This window comes from Aplysia californica, unplaced genomic scaffold (genome assembly GCF_000002075.1).
Source record: "Aplysia californica isolate F4 #8 unplaced genomic scaffold, AplCal3.0 scaffold00033, whole genome shotgun sequence".
NCBI classification, from domain to species: Eukaryota; Metazoa; Mollusca; class Gastropoda; order Aplysiida; family Aplysiidae; genus Aplysia; species Aplysia californica.
Genome location: NW_004797303.1, coordinates 1,129,701 through 1,147,827, shown reverse-complemented (window position 1 = coordinate 1,147,827; position 18,127 = coordinate 1,129,701). Strand labels below are relative to the sequence as shown.

Genomic DNA, 18,127 nt, shown 5'->3' with positions numbered 1-18,127 from the left:
AAGTACAAGTACTTTTTAAAAAAGTACTTTTGAGTACATTTTGAGTGCTTTCTGCTATATATATATACAGAGCTGTTAAAGTACTTTTGAAAAAATGCTTAAGTACAAATTTAAGTACAATCTAAAAAATGCACTTTAGTACAGTAAAAGTACTTTCCTGTGAAATGTACTTGAGTACAAGTACTTTTTGAAAAAGTACTTTTGAGTACATTTTGAGTGCTTTCTGCTAATATGCTAAAACACTTCAGCGCTTAAACAAAACATCATATTAAATATCATATCCAGTATATTTGACAAATTAGGCTATTTATTACTAAAAAATGTAAACAGTATACAAAGCATTTGAATATACAATGTACGCACTAAACAAAGGTGGAAATGGTCCGTGAAATTGAAAAAAAACCCAACCTAAACGAACAGACGCAACTTGCGGGTAAGTGATATTATGAACAGAACTTGTTTGAGCAAGACAATGTGATCAAATGTAAGTCAGTCCAAGAGGTCGGAAAGTTCTACAGAAAAAGTATCCAAATTGGAAAAAGTAGATACAAAGTTGCTCTTAAGAAAACATAAAATTGATGAAAATGGCCAGCATAGAAATGGAAAAGTGCATTGAATTCTTCATTAACAAATCCTCAAGGAATCAATAATGTAGCCTTAAGAAAAAAAACACAAAGTTGAAAAGAAATTTAGGCAGCCTAAAAAATTGTTAGATACCCATTGAGAACACAGTTTCAGTTTCAATTGATAATAGTGATCTGACAGATTTTGGTAACACTGTGTAGTCCACGGCGTCCACGACAAACCAAAATACAATATTGTAGTTTCTTAGAGTCTAGTAAGTGCAGTGTAACCGAAGATTCTCTACTACTGTAGTCTCTGCCTAAGATCCCAGTGCTCGGAAGCAAGGATAATATGGGATCTTAGCCGACGAAGCCAAGGAAGAATCTACAGTGACCCATGAACTGACGTGACCCCTGGGTGGATTTATGACATATGGCTATCAAAGAGTGGTCAACCTTCATGACCAATCACAGTGGCAAGACCCATGCCATAAATAATATATATACACTCATTAGCCAATCATGAGTCTTGAGATCTTTATCTACGTCTATCCAGTTGCCCCTCCCCTTCACCTGTCCCAACAATTTTAGCTTTCCATCTCTGATAGAGTCCCCCCTCCCCCCCCCCCCCCCAAACCGCCTTTGTCGTTACGCACCATTACGTTGTGACCACACCAAATAAAATTCAGGCTGTCACGCAAATTCGGGAGAATAGAGAAAAACTGCTTTCAATGGTCAGGGAAGAGTTCACAGTTTGATGTGATCCCGCCTGGAGCGAACTTGTAGGCCCTATCCACCCAGTGAGTATGATGTAAGTTTAGGTGGTGAGGTCAGATGCGAGTGCGATGTTTGGGGAAAAGAAACGCATCGGTCAGTTCACACCTCGGTGTGATCCCGTCTGGAGCAAACACTGTACCGTTTCATGGAGTTTTACAACGCTTGTGATCACATTCACGATATTGGCTGATCTTTGACGCGACGGGCCGTTCTTTGATCTCAACTTTTAACTCTTGGTTGATCGGCTGTGCCCGCCCGGGTGTTTGTTCCGTAAATTATGATCAGAAATGCTAGCACTTACCCTTTCATTAAGCTTCCAAAGTACTCAAAATGTACTTTAAAAATACTCATAAGTACTTTTATAAAAAGTATCAGAGTACAGTAAAAATACTGGTTTAAAAAATGTACCGGAGTACAGCAAAAGTACCGAAAATTGTAACGTAAGTACAAGTACCAGAGTACTTGTACTCCGTTACTACCAGCTCTGTATATATATTATTTATATATATATATATATATATATATATATATATATATATATACATATATATATATATATATATATATATATATAGTGAGGATAGTCTGAATGTTTTACTCCTTTCTGCTATTCTAATAGCTAGTGAAAAAGCGTAAATCGTATTGATCTGCGTATTGAAAATTTGCTGGTATAAATTGGCCTCGGCCTAGGGCGTAAGATTTAGGGGCGTCTCCCCCCATCCCCTCCAATGTCCTCTTGTCGACGCAGTGCGTCCGTCAGTTGGCCAAATACCGAGGTCCCAGTTCAGCCAAAATAAATCCTCTAAACCTAACAATATCAAACCCACAATTGAAATAAAGTCTTTTAAAAGTCTGCTGTGTTTTAAAGTTACTCAAAAAGAATAAAACAGTCTGTTTAGGAGAAAGAAAGAATAATTCATTTATAACTTGTTTTGGGAATTTTTTTTTCTCCCAACACTAATTTCGTTGTTTTTGTCTTCCAGTATTTTAAAGTACCAGATATAAATTCTTTAGCGTCGAAGATTATTACGCGTACGTGTGTAAATGAGCTTCCTGTTCCCGATCTAATTCTTTTTACTCTTATGGACTGTCGTTCTTGTCAAAAGAAAAATTGGATTCATAAATAATCTAGGCCTTGCAATCAGTTTCTTCAGGCTATGTGAAGTAAAGTAAGTAAGTGTTTTTGGTTTTTCAGGGGCCCAGCTGCGTTGCACAATTTGTTTGTGGAGTTGGTGTGAACCCAAACTGCTTCAGTTTCGGCAATGCACAGGGCACAGGATCAGAATGAGAGTCAGATGGAGCCAGCAGCAGAGGATGATGTTTGTTTTGAGTTTTGACGACCCTTCACCTCCCAGTCTCGCTTCACTTCCTACATTTTCAATACGATTCCAGTTCAATCCTAATCCCCGATTTTCTTAAGGCGGTTACTTATCGGTTAGTAAAGGTTAACAATCAGTTAACTAAAATATGAAGTGCTTATGTTATGATTGTATTGTTTAGGCTATATTTTTGGGTTGAATTTATTAATTGTTTGGATAGAATAATCTAGACTACTCTAGATCTAGACATCTAAATCTAGAGTCTAGAGGCTGGGGCCAAGATCTATCTAGACTCTAGATTCTAGATCTAGATATTAGATGATCTAGATCTAGAGTCTAGATGAAGATGGATTTATGATCAGTTAGCCTACAATTCAATTCACTAGATCTAGATCTAGATCTAGATCTAGATATCTAGAATTCTAGATATCTAGAATCTAGAGATCTATTTCATGATAGATCTAAGTAAAAAGGCTAGATCTAGATCTAGATCTAGGTCACAGGTGGCGATTTTGTAGTTTCATTCGTAGTAAAGTCCAAACAAAGCTGAACGCCAGAGACCCTGAATGGTAAGATTGAAGAATACCGGACCAGTGACCAGTGGACTGACTTTGCCTATGTCTCAACCTTAGGAATTCATAATTTTCCCGTTTTTACATGAATCTCTCAATCATACTCAATGGAGAATCTTGGACCGGTAGATCTATCGGTCCGGGCTTTGAACGTCGCATAAGCGTCAGTCTTTTTCCCCCCGGCAACTGATCATTATTACAAATAAGCTAGCCTTGACGTAGATCTACGTAATGAATTGTGCGCTGGTCTATGGAATCAAAAGTCTTCAACTCGCTCTCACTCCGCTTCTCGTGAATAGATATGAATGAAACTTGGCAGCCAATCAGAAAAGAGGTCAATCTTGTAGTATGCAGTTTGACAACATTGTACCCATCCAAGAAGTAGTCGAAAATGTTTGCGAAAGTGGTATATGTGGTGCGCTTTGAAGATTTTTCGGAGCTGTGAGTTGTCAAACTGACTGATACGTTGTTCACCATTTTTCTTTATTCGGGTCCCTTAAAATTTCATGCTTCTGTGTTTAGCGGTTTTTGCGTAATCTTTAAAAATGTGGGAGTAACTAAGGGAAAAAGCAACATTGCCGTTTGCGCGTACTGGGTGAACGACCGTCGGCTGGGAAATTTCCACTGACTGACGTCATCCGCCATCGGGCGCTACAAACGAGGTCCCGCGTGAACCGGAAAGGGGTGAAGGATACTTGAAAACTAAACGGGGGCCTTGATAACTTGCATTTTAGTCACAATACAATAGATGTAGTCATTTTTATTTGCTTGATTGCATGACAGAAGAATAGAAACAGAAAAGCAAAAATATCTTGAGAAGTGGTATGGCATTGTGTTTGCGTTAAATAATGAAAGCCTATTCCTCCCTCTGGGGAAAGCACACACTTGGACTCGTCCTGTGTGCTCTGTTTAGAAAAGTGAGGCATTAAAAAAAGATTGTTATTAAAGAGTACGGTACTTATTTAGTCCAGTCTGGGAAGATAGTCCCGTTTATACATTGATATCGTTCAGTGCGTGAGTGCGTGCGCGTGCATGTGTGTATGTGTGCGTGCGCTTGAAAGAGTGAGAGAGAGAGATAGAGAGAGAGAGAGAGAGAGAGAGAGAGAGAGAGAGAGAGAGAGAGAGAGAGAGAGAGAGAGAGAGAGAGAGAGAGGGGGGGGGGGGGGGGGTAAATATTACATTTTTGTAGTATGAGTTGTAGCCTAAACATGATGCGAAATATTCCCATGACTTGTAAACTATATTATCTAAACGCATCTTAATCTACCACACAATAGGACACTGACCAACACTGATACACAGAGACGATCTTATTTTCTATTACAAAGTATGCATGCTTTTACTAGTAGAGAACTGGATTTATTAGACTAATAAATCCAGTTCTCTTACATTTTTTATGACAAATTGATCCAGAGCATTGCTTGGCAAGGAGGAACCTCTTATGTTGCCAAGTTCCATTCAAATATCATGACTTTGGGAGAAGATATGACTGATAATCTTTGTAAATCTGTAAAGAATGCCACTTTTTTACCTGTTAATGTCTTTACAACTCAAAATGTATGATAGATATTAAACATTTGACAGCATGACTAGATTCTGCATTAAAAACTGTACTAGACTGCCAAGTTTCATTTACATACTCCAAAAAATAGGCGACTTATGACAAATATTGTCTCAAAACGCACCGAAAACCGCCACATTTTTACCTTATATTATAAACGTCTTCAAAACTCTAAAAGTAGGATAGCTATGAAAATTCTGAAAGCAGGACTAGATTCTGCACTAGAAAATGTACTGGGTTGTCAAGTTTCATTTAAATACTCTGAGAAATGAGCCAGTTATGGCGAATATTGTCTCAAAACTCATCAAAGAACGTCCCATATTTTGGGGGTTTTTTCATTATAAAAGTGTACAAAAAATTAATTGATTAAAAAATTCGTAACTTTTTTGTTTATTGATGGATTTCAAAAATTCAAAAAATTCCATGCTCTATGGAGATAGAGCTACAAAATGCACCTATTTGCAAACACTTTCTGTCAAAAAAACGTTTTTCGTGGTCATTGCTACATTATGTATAATGCTAAAGATAGTGTTGTTTTCAGACTCGACACCGCTTCACTCAGTGGCAATTGACAAAAAGTCAATTTTTGTCAATTGCCACCGCGTCACTCGGTGGCAATTGACGCTACCTTTCAGGTGGGCTTCACCTAACTTTATTATATGGAGGGGGGTGGGGGTTCAGGGGGCATGCCCCCCTGAATTTTTTTTACCATAGCCATTAGAATCTAATTTGATGTTTTGGTGTTAGGTTGCATCCCTGTTCTTTGTGTTGCCTATTTGGCCATCAAGACTTCCGGATTTCTGCTCTGGATATGGGTGGTGGACTTTAACGAACGGAACTACAAGATCACCCTAGTAGGCTAGATCTAGATCTAAATCTATTACTATTACGAAGTGGCTAGCCATACTTAAAGCCTACGGCTAGCCTGAGAGTCTAGCCGTACTTAGATCTAGGTTTGACCCTATCGACTCAAACCTGTTGAGTACGCAGAGGTCTCATTAGATGTAGATCTAGTAATTATTCATGTTTAAAATATGCAAGTCAGTACAGTAAGGCACCTTTTGGTTTTGTCTGAAAAGAGATTTTTTTTTTACATATGAAAGATTTTAGTTTTTACTGGGTGACTAAAATTTAAATGCAAAATAGGTTACTGCCAAGGTCAAGCAGTCATTTTCTTGAAGTAACTTAGTCCTACCTTTTGAAGGTATTTTCAAATGAAGTATAGTCCGGGAACGTTGCCCCAACCACAACTGAAGTATCTGAATATTCAGACGTTTAAAAATCTTTAGCTCTAGAAATTGAATTCGATGCAAAAAATGCTTTTTCCCAGTCCTCGCAGAATGGCAGAATGAAAGGATGACTCCTAAATCTCGCAAATAACCAAAAAATCTAGAGATCAGAAACCATTTAGAGAAATAGAGTTCAACTTTATTTTCTCGAGCGTTCGGAGAAATAAAAGTCACTTCGAATACTTTAGGCATTGCAAATGAATCGTTTTTATTTGACTTATAACTAAGATTTCCTCTCACGGTTTTGTATAAAAACAAAGAAACATAATAGTCATATAATTATTATAGATCTACAGTTGAACCATTGTAAGACGGCCACCCATGGTCAAGGAGAAAAATGGCCATGTAAGACAGGTGGTCGTCTTAGGCAGGAATGATATAGCCGCATTCTTGTTGTTGCTGTGTGTGTGTGGTAGCCTATCCGTTCGAAATGTTTGGAGCCCTTACTTAAGAGCGTTCTCTTTACCAGGGCCACCGCCTCTCTTGGGTAGAGGGTGAGGCAGTCCAACCTCCCTGAATCCTCCCCAAAGAGATGCCACCACCGCAGTTCTGTGGCGGGGCCTCTCTGCAGCCAGTGCTTCAAATCTTGGGGCTCCTCGCTGCACAATGGACAGATTGGGTCCGATATTTTGTATGTAGGCCCACGGCCCAGAGAAGTGACCGGTACTGATTTTTGCCAGTAGTGACTGGTCACTGCGGGACTTAATTTGAGCCTCTCGTTTAAAGGAAATTGCACTGTATATTTCCTTAGTCCGCATGTGGGATATCGGAGGGTCTTTTGTGATGAGTTTTATCTGGGCGCACGCACTTTCATGTAATTTGGCAACCTGGACCTGGCAACGCTGTTTTCAGTTTGGCATTACTGTCAGCGAGATGTTGTTGCTGTTGTTATGTTGTTTCCGCTGTTTTTTTTTTTCTTTCTTTTTTTTTTTCTCTTTTTGTGGTTATTGTGCAAGGGTGACAATAAAATTAAATGTGATCAGACAAGGAGGACTGAGTGCTATGGTAAAACAGACACATGGGTCGCCACCTCTCGGAGAACAAGCGGCATGTTTCTGTCACAGATTTTCTGCTGCTGGTGAGGTAAGCGTGTGGTCCCTCATAATCCTTAAGCCCCACCCAGAACTCATACACAAATCGTAAGTGAGATGAGTGGTCCCTGTTTAATTCCTAACGAACTGAGAATGCTTATTATGTGTCCCACACGCTCATATGACCTGTGCAGTGTCAGTACCATGAAACAATTACCAAATAAAAAAGCAGTTTTATTATTATGGTGGTACAGCTCTATTTGTCATCTTCCCGATCAGGTCGTGATCCGCCTCCGACCAGTCTGAGTCTGAGGTAGATGGATGATCGTAGAAACACGTGTTGATCTCAAGTCTCTGAGACGTCATCCCTCATGGAAGGTATGGGGGACAAGGAGTATGTGCCGACCACATCTCACCAGCAGGCTCAGCCGGGTAAGTGACCGTATGTTGAGGCATCGTGATGAAATCTGGCTCTCGACAAGATAATGAAATCGAAGAAACAGGCATTTTTCTACCAATTTGGCTACTTTTATCGAATTTTTATTTTTTGTCTCACACCTTTTATCATATATGTCCATGTATAATAACACATTTCCATGCAAATTGTACTAAAAAACGTTGATTTCAGGCCGGTTTCTACCGCTTTGTAAACATATGAGTTATGACATGGTGGAACCAGGCACTGGTCAATTTTTAAGCATATGTGGTTATTAGTCTGTTCATTTGCCTTGCTTTTGGTGAAAAAGTTTCCCATCTATCTTTAAAAGAAAAGTTGATATATTTGCAATTGAAGGAGATGGGGATCTGTTGGTGTCAGAAAATGAATTAAATTTCTAGGAGAAAATAACCGCCTGACTTTGGTGACTTCCAAATATGAGGTGTCCTTGGCCTTGGATACTACACACATTTTTTGTACCTTTGATCTACATTTTTCAGTAAAATTCCATGAAAGAATGTGTTTTTTAAATAAAAAAGGTGTGTAGCCCAAATAATTCCTTATTAAGTGTCATTCTACAGTCAATCAAATCAATTTCTAGAGGTTTCCAGATAAAGCCTTCTTCTTCAAATAAAATCATCAAGGAGAATGTCACAATATGATTTCGTTCTGTTTACAGTTTCTCTAAAGTGACTGAGTAACGAGTGCTCAAGCTATGGTTCTTCTTTCTCTTTAAATTTTCTCAAAAACCTACAAAAAAGGCTGAGGTTTTTATGGAATGATGGCTGAGAACATAATATGTAAATGCCTTAGAAACAATAAAGTTTATCTGAGTACAAGAAAGCTTTCACGTGATACTATGTATATATACTGAACGCCATTAAAAACTCAACGTTTTCAAAAAGTTATGAAAAAGCCTAATATGCTCTGATCTTCACGATTTTTGGAGACTCAAGTAGTGAGCAGTTGTTAATCCACAAACCCATGAACGAATTGTGCTATTTAAAGAGTACTTTTCATCACAATAAAGTAAACTATGCTTTAGTAAAATGTGTTCATTAGTTGCTATATTATAAACTAATACAACATTATTTACCTAAAAAATGACCCGTAGCTCTTTCCAAACAAAAGGCCTAGCTTTTTTTCAATCTTTTTCAATCATTTTATTTTATTTCTTTAGTTTCAAAATTCGTCAACTTAACAAAGCTGATCGCAACTTTCTCTTCCTCCTTTTTCGTGGCAGAAATTGTGCCTGAGAAGCAGCAATACAGTAAAATGCAGTGCATGTATTGTTCTCGACTTATACAAAAGATTTTAGAACACTTGAAATGTCCGAGACGGGCAAAGAATAGGACAGTGTTGAGTGACCAGCCGTGTTCAAGAGAGGCTGATTTTGCTGTCGCATATGCGAAATCATTTCGTTTCTCAAAAGTAGCAGCTCAAGGCATGTGTGGGGTGCGTAAAAATGTTTCTTTCATCAGTGTGAGGTGCGGAGCAGTAAGTACCAGACTTAAATCAAGAACGCCTTATTTAAGACTGCAATTAACGAAGTCGCGACAACAGCGCCGTCTTCAGGGTGTGAAACAGCACAAAGCAATAATCAGAATCTCTCAGTCATTCTACATGACACTCCTGCCCTTACACTGTCCATTTAACAAACAATACAGTTTCTGGAAGATCATAACATGAGTGTCATGGACTGGCCAGTGAATGTACCCAACATGTCTCCAACAGCGCATGTATGGGATAAACTGAACCGCAAAGTGTGTGCTGATTTGCGAATCTGCAGTTTTTGAAAGATCACACTGCCACGAAAGTGGGACAGTATTTCTCAACAAAACACTGACTATGTTATAAAATCCATGTGAAGAAGCGTTTTGGTCTGTTCAAATGTTTATGGTGGCCATACAACTTACTAAGGGTAAGAGATCTTTATTAAGCTTCGATTTGTGTTTATCTGCAAATTTGTCTTATGGGGGTACCCAGAGAGAAGGAGGACAATGTATCGAAATCATTTACTTTTGTGATAAAAAATGGTTCACATTTGTTGGAAATTGAATACACTTTAAAAAAAACTTCTTTTAATCTATATTCATTTGATACAAACGTGTTCAGACTATGCGAACTAAGTGTTGCATTTTTAATATATATATATATATATATATATATATATATATATATATATATATATATATATATATATATATATATATATATATATATAATATATATATCTTTCAATCTAAAATAATGAACATGATTTTATCGCAGAAAATAAATAAGGGAATAAGCCTTGTAAGTTTTATATAAGGTGCAGAGGGGGCACAATGGGATGGTGGGGCTCAGACACTTGTAGCCCCAAAGACTTAAAATCCTGAGTTTGAACCTTGCTACATTATCTTCAAAGTGAATAGAACATGCTATAGAGCATGGATGTTATTTCTGTTGTAAATTGTTATAATTATTATTAATATTATTATTATTATTATTATTATTATTATTATCAAATCATTATTATTATATTATTATCATTTTCATTTTTGTTATTCTCTATGCTTTTCGATGTGTCAGTGTTACGGGTGCTCTAAGGTGTGATTTGCTCCTTTTTTCCTGTCAAACAAGTTCGATATTATATGCACTGTCAGTATTGTTTAACTGATTCCATATATTTCTTTTTTCTGGTTCTACACAGAGTTATTTTTCCCTGTTCAATTTTTAACCCGGGGTGCATCTATTTAATACATTACTGTGAGACTCTAACTTACAGTTACTCTAATATGTATTGTCATGTACCAAATGGATGGGAATCAATAGAGGAATGTGGTGAATCAACACAAAATTGTAGAGATATCACCCTAGCACACATTTATGCAAGAATTTCACAAAGTTAGTCAACAATTTTTCACTGAAGGGCCTTTTAATAATACCAGGCTCCATGTCGTTCACCCTTATGTAGTGCCTTCATAGCAACAACAAAACAATGATGTTTGCAAGAATTTCTCGAAGTTTCGATTGATTTTGGTGCTCAGAGATTGAGGCCAGGTTTGTTTTCAAGTTCTACTTCCTTTCGACTACTTAAAAAGTAGGAACTATGTTAAAAAGTGCACATTTGTTTCGGATTTGGCTCAAATTTGAAGCCGCTTACAGCGGTCGAATGGCGATAGCGGGAGAACCGAGAGCCGTTGTCAGCTGCCGAATGGAGAGAATCTGTTAATATTATTTGATTTTTCACTTGTCTTCCTATCCCATTCCCCTTCCCCTCCCCCGTGATGTTTGATGTGAATATTATTTTATCATTATTGTACAATCTTTTAAATTTTTTTACGGTTTATTTTCTTCGTTTCTGGCTCCCTCTCCCTCATAATTATTGTGTTATCATCATCCGGTGCCTTGCCGACTGGCGTGGGCGATCACGGACCTCCACTTCACTCTGTCTTGCGTAGCAGCAATGGTGTCTGTTCTTGCAGCTCCAAGCCATATTGTCAACTTATCCAGTATCTTTTCCCTCTGTCTGCCTCTGCCTCTCTTTCTATCAAACTCGCCTGTTTTTACAGTATTCTCCTATGCTTCTTTCCGCATTGTGTGTCCAATGCCTGTGGCTTTCATATCATCACAAGCCAGCTGTCGTCTGCAATTTGCCTCAACCAAGACTTCTTTTGTTTTTGTAGATGTCCATGGGATACGCAGCATGTGTCTTATGAACCACAACTCTGTCGCCTCAATTGTTCTTTCCAGCTGTTTATTGATTGTCCGTGCTTGGCACCCATATAGTAGGATTGGCTCAATGTAACTTTTCTGTACTCTTTTTCTTGTTTCCAGTGACAGATTGGATTGATGTTTGCATGTTTCATTTTGTGGAAGATTGCTTTTGCTTGGCAAATGCGGCTTTTAATTTCGGTGTGACATCTCCCATCTGATGATATAATGGTCCCCAAATATTTAGAATGTTGTACTTGTTTGAGGGTGGTATCATTGATTTTGATATTGCATGTTGGGGTTGGAGTTTTTCTGCTTATCACCATTGTTTCAGTTTTCTTGATGCTTAGGCTTAGGCCCATGTTGTCACTCTCTTGTACGATGACATTTAATAAATCCTGTAGGTGTTCTTCATCTCATGCTATTAGGACTGTGTTGTCTGCATATCTTAGATTGTGTACATTATGTCCCCCTATCGAGATACCGGGCATTTCTTCTGTGTCTAATGATAGTTTCACTGTTCAGGAAATAATTGTGTACTTATATATATATATAATATATGTGTATAAAAAATTTGTTTAATTTTCATTACTCCTCCCTCCCCACCCTTTCCCCAGACATTGACCAGTTCTCCCCCCGTCCCCCGGACACAGGTGGTCCAGACTCACAGCACATCGAGTGCCTGAAGAAATGGAACTGGCGTAGCTTACCCCCGTACGGCCCGGCTGCGTTTGCCAGAGGATTCGACCACTCGGCGCTCCCACTGGTGGGCGGGCACCGTCCTCCTGACATGACCAGTCACATGAGCACCTCCGGCGGAAGTGACATGGGCGGTGGTGGTGGTAGTGTCGGTGACATTGTCGTCGTTGGTGGTGGTCAGGGGCTTGGCAGTGGTCATTTTGAGAGTCCTCCCCCTCCTCTTCCTCCCCTTCCTCCCCCTCCTCCTCCCGGCCTGCTGCTTCATAACAATCCGTATGCTCACTACGGTCCCTCGCTGAACGCTCACTCCTCGCTGGTGGCGTCGGGCGCTACTTCCAGTCTCCACGAGCTGTCGAGCTACGCCTCCAGTCTGTACAACGCGTCTGCCGACCTCTACAACGACAGCAGCAACAACAAACAGACCGCTGCCCTGTCAGACATGCCGGGACCTTCAGAGGAGAGTTACACCTCTTTTGTGGCTGGGCAGTGTTTGGAGAGGAAGCCTGTGATCACGGAAACGGATCAGATTGAGGAGAAGAATAATTTGGTCGCAGAACCAAACCAGTTTGAGTCCAAGAATACTTTGGTTGCCCAAGCAGACGAACTTGAGGAGAGGAAAATATCGGTTGCGGAGTTAAATATGAGTGAGGGTGGGGTTGCTGGGTTGAGTCAAAGTGATGCGAGTCGAAGAATTGAAGCCGGGTCCCCGCAGGTCGAAGAACAGGAAATTGTCACTGCTGAGTCTTCGCAGCGCCAGAGAATCGACAGAAATTTTACGGAGTCGACGCTAAGCGAGGAGAAAGAAAGCTCAGATGCCGAGTCTAATCAGAGTGAAGATGAGGGGCAGAAGGAGAAGGATGTTGATTCGGATGCCACTGAAGATGAAGAGGAAAAGGCTGTAGATTCTGATGCGACCGAAGACGAAGAAGAAAAAGCTGTAGATTCTGATGCAACGGAGGAAGAGGAGCAGAAAGGTCTGGACTCTGATGCGACTGAAGATGAAGATGAAAATGTCGATTCTGATGCCACTGAAGATGAGGAACCTAAAGTTGTGAAGCGGAGACGGAAGGCGGCGGCTCCAAAGAAACGTAAAGGTACCAGTTCAAAAAAGGTGGGAAAGTGCGTGGTGTGCGGGGAAAAGTTTCTCAAGGAGGCGGCCTTGAGGTCTCATCTGTCAGAACATTTGTACTACGACATGCAGAAAAATGTGATTATGTCACGGGCCGTTGGGGTTCCAGTCTCGGGTGGGAGTAAACAGGGGCAGCAGGGTGAGTCAGACAGCGGAGCAGTTGTGTTCAGCAGCAGTTTGGTTAACCCTTACGACTTCACCTTCACCTGCAGTTTGTGTAGCGTCAAGTTCATGCGCAAGAAGCAGTTATTTGCCCACAAGCACGCCGAGCATGAAAGTGTTAAATGCGACTACGAAGGAAAGACGCTGGTCCTCAAGTCCAAACCCTCTGTCCGCACGCCGAGATCGTACAAATCGGCCAACTGTGAGATCTGCGGGGCTTTCTTCAAGCGGGGCGAGCGTCTGAAACATCACATGATTCTCCACATGAAGGAGAACATGTACCAGTGCGACATCTGCCACCTCAACCTGGCCAACCCGTTCGCACTGAAGAAACACAAACTTCTCCACGTCAAGGACGAGTTTGGCCGCGCTCCTGGTCCCGCGGAGATCTTCGTCTGCGAAGTTTGCGGGAAATCCACAAAATCGAAAAGACAGCTCAAACTTCACATGACCGTACACACAGGGGAGAAAATCTTCAACTGCAACGTGTGCCACACAGAGTTCTCCAGCCTGGCACGACTGACCAAACACAAGAAGGAAAACCATTCGTCTAATCAGTTCATCTGCGATGTGTGTGGATCTGCGTACGGCCGCTCGCAGGACCTCAAGACTCACTACTACAGGGTGCACGTGAAGAAGAAGGCGGAGGAAGCCGCCGCTTTGTTGATGGGGACACAAGCTTTCACAAAGAGCGGGAAGAAAATCAAACGTTTTACGTGTGAAACGTGCAGTAAGGTTTTCAAAACAAAAGAAATGCTGAACTATCACGCGCGGGTTCATACGGGCGAAAAGCCCTACATCTGTAAAGTATGCAACAAAAGCTTCCGCTACCCAACCTCGCTAGCCTCGCACAAAAAAATCCACTCAGGGGAAAAGCCCTTCGAGTGCGACGTTTGCCACCAGCGCTTTCGGCGAAAAGACTATCTACAGGGTCACTACCGTATACACACAGGGGAAAAACCGTACGCGTGTAAAGTTTGCGGCCAGAGGTTCCGGCAGCAGGGAGACATGCTGGCACATCAGAAGAGACATGCGGGTCAAGGGAAGACGTTCAACGCCAACGTCAATGTCCCGCCCCCTGTGCAGCAGCATCAGGAGACAAAGAATGTGGCGTCACAGCTGATAAAGGTACTGTGAAGAAAAAAATGGTGAAATGGTAAGTTTAAAGTTTAATGCCCTTTATCAACACAATTAGCTTATAATTAAGAGGCGGGATAAGGTACTGCACTGCAAAACTGATTCCCTGTAAGGACTTCTCTGTTGACATCCACCCCTTGGTGCTCATATGACATTATGCAGTTGCGCCGTAAAACCTCCACTAAAACTAAAAAAAATACTTACATTTCAACCTTTTTATCTGTTTTCATTGATTAGTATTTTGTATTCTGAACATTTCTGTATGCCATACATAGGGTTTTATCTAATTTAGATATTTCTTTGTATTAATTTTTAGTGAGACTGCCTCTGAGGTCACGAAGCAGTCACAAATTTTTTGCATCCCGAGTCAAAATTATCTGTTGGCTGAATCAGTGAAAGAAAAATAAACTGTGCCTGTCTTTTTCACCCACCCAGGGCCTGGAACAGTACGGAGTGACCCCCCTCCAGTCCGAGTCGCCCGTGTACAACGAAGTCTTCCTGGAGTGGACGGACAAGTCGGGCGGCACGGGCGCTGCCCGCTACGACCACTACGAGGCAGACATGGGTTCGGGGGCTGGCGCGGGCATCAAGATGAACCAACCAGGTAAGAGGAGAACCAGTTAGGTAAGAAGAGATGTGCTTCTGGTTTTAGACATCTCCCTCCCTCCTTTATCTAATTCCACCTCCCTTCTTCCACTCCCCACCCCCCTCCTCTCCCCCTTTGCCTATGGAAGAAGAAATCTGATTGGATTTGTGTAAAATCCAATTTTTATATTGTTGATTTTGTTTCCATTAGTCGTATGGAACTTATCTTATATGATAAGAAAATACACAGGTTTATTTGGGTTTATTTGTAATGTTTGCTTTAGCTTATTATAGATCACGTAAGAAGACACATTTTTATTTGCGTGTGTTTGTGCCATGTCCAGGCCGTAAAGTAATCTGAATATACTTGGGTTTTGGAGACGCCAATTTCTTTTTGGGGTTGTTTGGCAGGTGCTCTGGTGTGGGTTAGCTCCTTCTCTCCTATCAAACATTTATCATCCTTATCTCTCCTCCTTTGTTGTGTTTGTAACTCTCTTGTAACCCCTCTAATCTTCAGCATTTATTTGACCATATCGTTTTGCAAGTGCTACTAAAACTAAACTAAAAAGATTTTTTTTCCCCGGAATCTCTGACATTTCATGGTGGGTTGGTAGGGAAACTCCCTGTTTTTGTTCATGGAGAGATTTGATATTGTGTGATATTATACGATTAGTCCACGGGAAAAAACGGGCATAGTCACAAACTGAAAATCGTGAGGGTATCAATTGAACACTTGTTGACTCAGCTGTATTTCTGTTCGACTGTTGGTTTGATTAGTGTTGTTAGATTTCCCACTCAACAAACGTAACAATAAACCACCAATCGAACTGATGTGAAGTTATGAGTCCACAAGCTTTTAAAATTGACATCCTCACAGCATCGCTCCCCCTGAGGCGAAGGGATACAATATTTTGTGTAAATTGTGCCCTGTCGACTTGGGTTCGAGGATTCTGTGTCAGAATCTCTTCAAGCTCAATTGGACTCGAAAAGAATACTCGGGGCAAAGGATCAGGGAGTAAAATGCTGCAATTTTAAAGATCATAATCTGCAAACTTGCTATCTACAACCCGCTTACAAATACCCCCAACATACCTGCCACTATACTGTCTTCCCACTTAGCTCCTCTCTACACTTGTCTTGGCCCGATAGAATAGGCCAACACTAACGATGTCACCTTAGCAGAGACTGAGCCCACCATTTCGGAACTTCATGGTGACGCAAAGATGGTTCCAGTAGGGAACGGGATAGAGGGTGCCCACGTCCCTCGTGACTCATTGGAGCAGAGGAAGATAGGACTAACACTAACATTACTTAAACGCAATCCCTCATCATCACTCATCACCACTATTAATTCTAAAATCACCACCGCTCTCAGATCAATGACTTACATCTGTAATCCTGGAATCACTATCCGCTATTACAGTTAATTGATATACTAAGTATGCATGTAATACACTATTGGACACAATCATATGCACTTTTTTCTACCAATCAAATGTCGTCAATCTCATAGAAATGGGCAAGGGAAAAAAAAAAGACATCCTCACAGCGTGCAGAGTGTCCAACACTTGTCTGCACGGACCAGGATGCAGATGCGGTACATTAGTGAAACCTGTATCTCTGCAAAAATACCCCAACCATTATTAAAATTTCATCGCACTGAGAAATTTAAAAGTGATGGTCACATGTTCACCAAAAAAGGAATTAGAATTGGAACTTAAAACATTAGATCTAGCTCATTCATCACCCGAATTTTCATCATGGCGTAAGAGTAAAGCAGCCCTCGTGCTAGGTCCTCTTGACATTTTTCAACAAAGATTTTCTCCAATCGTTGTGTACAAACTGATGTTTGACCTCAAAGGCCACACAAACCATCCAGAAAGGAAATTTAACTTTAATGAGTGCGTATGTCAAAAACGAAATCATTGCTACAATGTTTTTGTTGCTACATTCACACCATCACGTCCAGTGGGGGGCAAAGTGTTAAAATTGACACCCTCACAATTTTCAGACCCCCCACCCCCACCCGGGTGGTGCTACCTATTGGAGTGTCATTAGGCCATTTCCAAAGGGGGGGGGGGGGGAGGGACATTAACATCTTGAGTTCGTATGCACAGTAGAATTGTAATTGTAAATGTGCTAATTCATAAAAGTCATGCTCATAACTGTGCCTGAAGTGCAACAGGGAACTGCTTTTTTCTTTCCTCATCCTTACCATCGTCATTTTGCATGTTTGTCACACTCTTGTGACACACTATTTCCTGGGTGACTTGATAGTCGAAGCAGACTTTGTGTTGTTGAAGCTAGAGGGGTGAACAGAGTAAGCCTGATTCCCTGTAACTGTAAGGACTTCTCTGTTGACATCCTCCCCTTGGCACTCATATGACCTTATGCAGTTGCGAGCGCGGTAAATCCTTTACTAAAGCTAAAAAGACTAAACGATTTCCAGTTTGTGACTACGCCCGTTTTTCCTGTGGAGTCCTCGTATCATGTCAGACCTGTCGAATCCTTCCATGACGAAAAATAGGAGTTTTCCTAAGAACCTGCCATGAAAAGTCAGAGATTAGGGGGGATAAAAGATCGTTTTTAGTTTCGTTTTAGTGGGTGGCTGGTAGGTGCTCTGGTGTGGTTTGCTTCTTCTTTCCTATCAAACATCTGTTGTCCTTAATCTATCCTCCTTTTTTTGTGTTTGTTACTCTCTTGTAGTGGGTGGTTGGCGGGTGCTCTGGTGTGGTTTGCTTCTTCTTTCGTCTCAAACATCTATCGTATTTTATCTCCCATCCTTCTTTTCTGTGTTTGTCACTCTCTTGTAACACCTCTAACCTTCGGCACTTCTATGACATTATTGTGTTGCAAGTGCCGTTAAACACTTACAAAAACTAAAAGTTTTGTTGTAGTAGCACTTGCAACCCGATGAGGTCATACTAGTCTGCGGTATTTCCTCTCTCCATCCACAGTACCGGCTCACGCCTCGTCAATGTCGGAGATGCAGGTCAATCCCATGGCCGGTGGTGAGTCGGGTTTTCTCGTCGCAAGGGATAGGACGGTCATGTGTGGCTCTCTTTCTTTTTATCTTTCACTCTCTGCATGCCTTTCTCTTTCTTTCTATTTTTCCCACTCTCTTGACCCCCTCTGACTCTTCCCTCTCTCTCTCTGTCTCTTTCTCTCTCT

At 40.9% G+C, this 18,127-nt stretch overlaps 1 protein-coding gene across 2 annotated transcripts in view; it reads left to right on the top strand.

Moving 5' to 3' along the window:
- The first annotated feature begins 2,394 nt into the window (after positions 1–2,394).
- Positions 2,395–18,127, top strand: part of LOC101862999 — a 20,402-nt gene continuing 4,669 nt past the window's right edge. Inside the window, exons 1-5 of one of the 2 annotated variants that reach the window (XM_005091628.3) lie at positions 2,395–2,509; positions 7,392–7,544; positions 11,862–14,362; positions 14,807–14,975; positions 17,914–17,967. In XM_005091628.3, the coding sequence (XP_005091685.1) occupies positions 7,484–7,544; positions 11,862–14,362; positions 14,807–14,975; positions 17,914–17,967 (2,785 nt within the window). In that variant the 5' untranslated portion in view covers positions 2,395–2,509; positions 7,392–7,483. Of the gene's footprint in view, positions 2,510–2,540; positions 2,775–7,391; positions 7,545–11,861; positions 14,363–14,806; positions 14,976–17,913; positions 17,968–18,127 lie in introns of those variants that run through there. The other variant, XM_005091629.3, reaches the window with a different exon arrangement.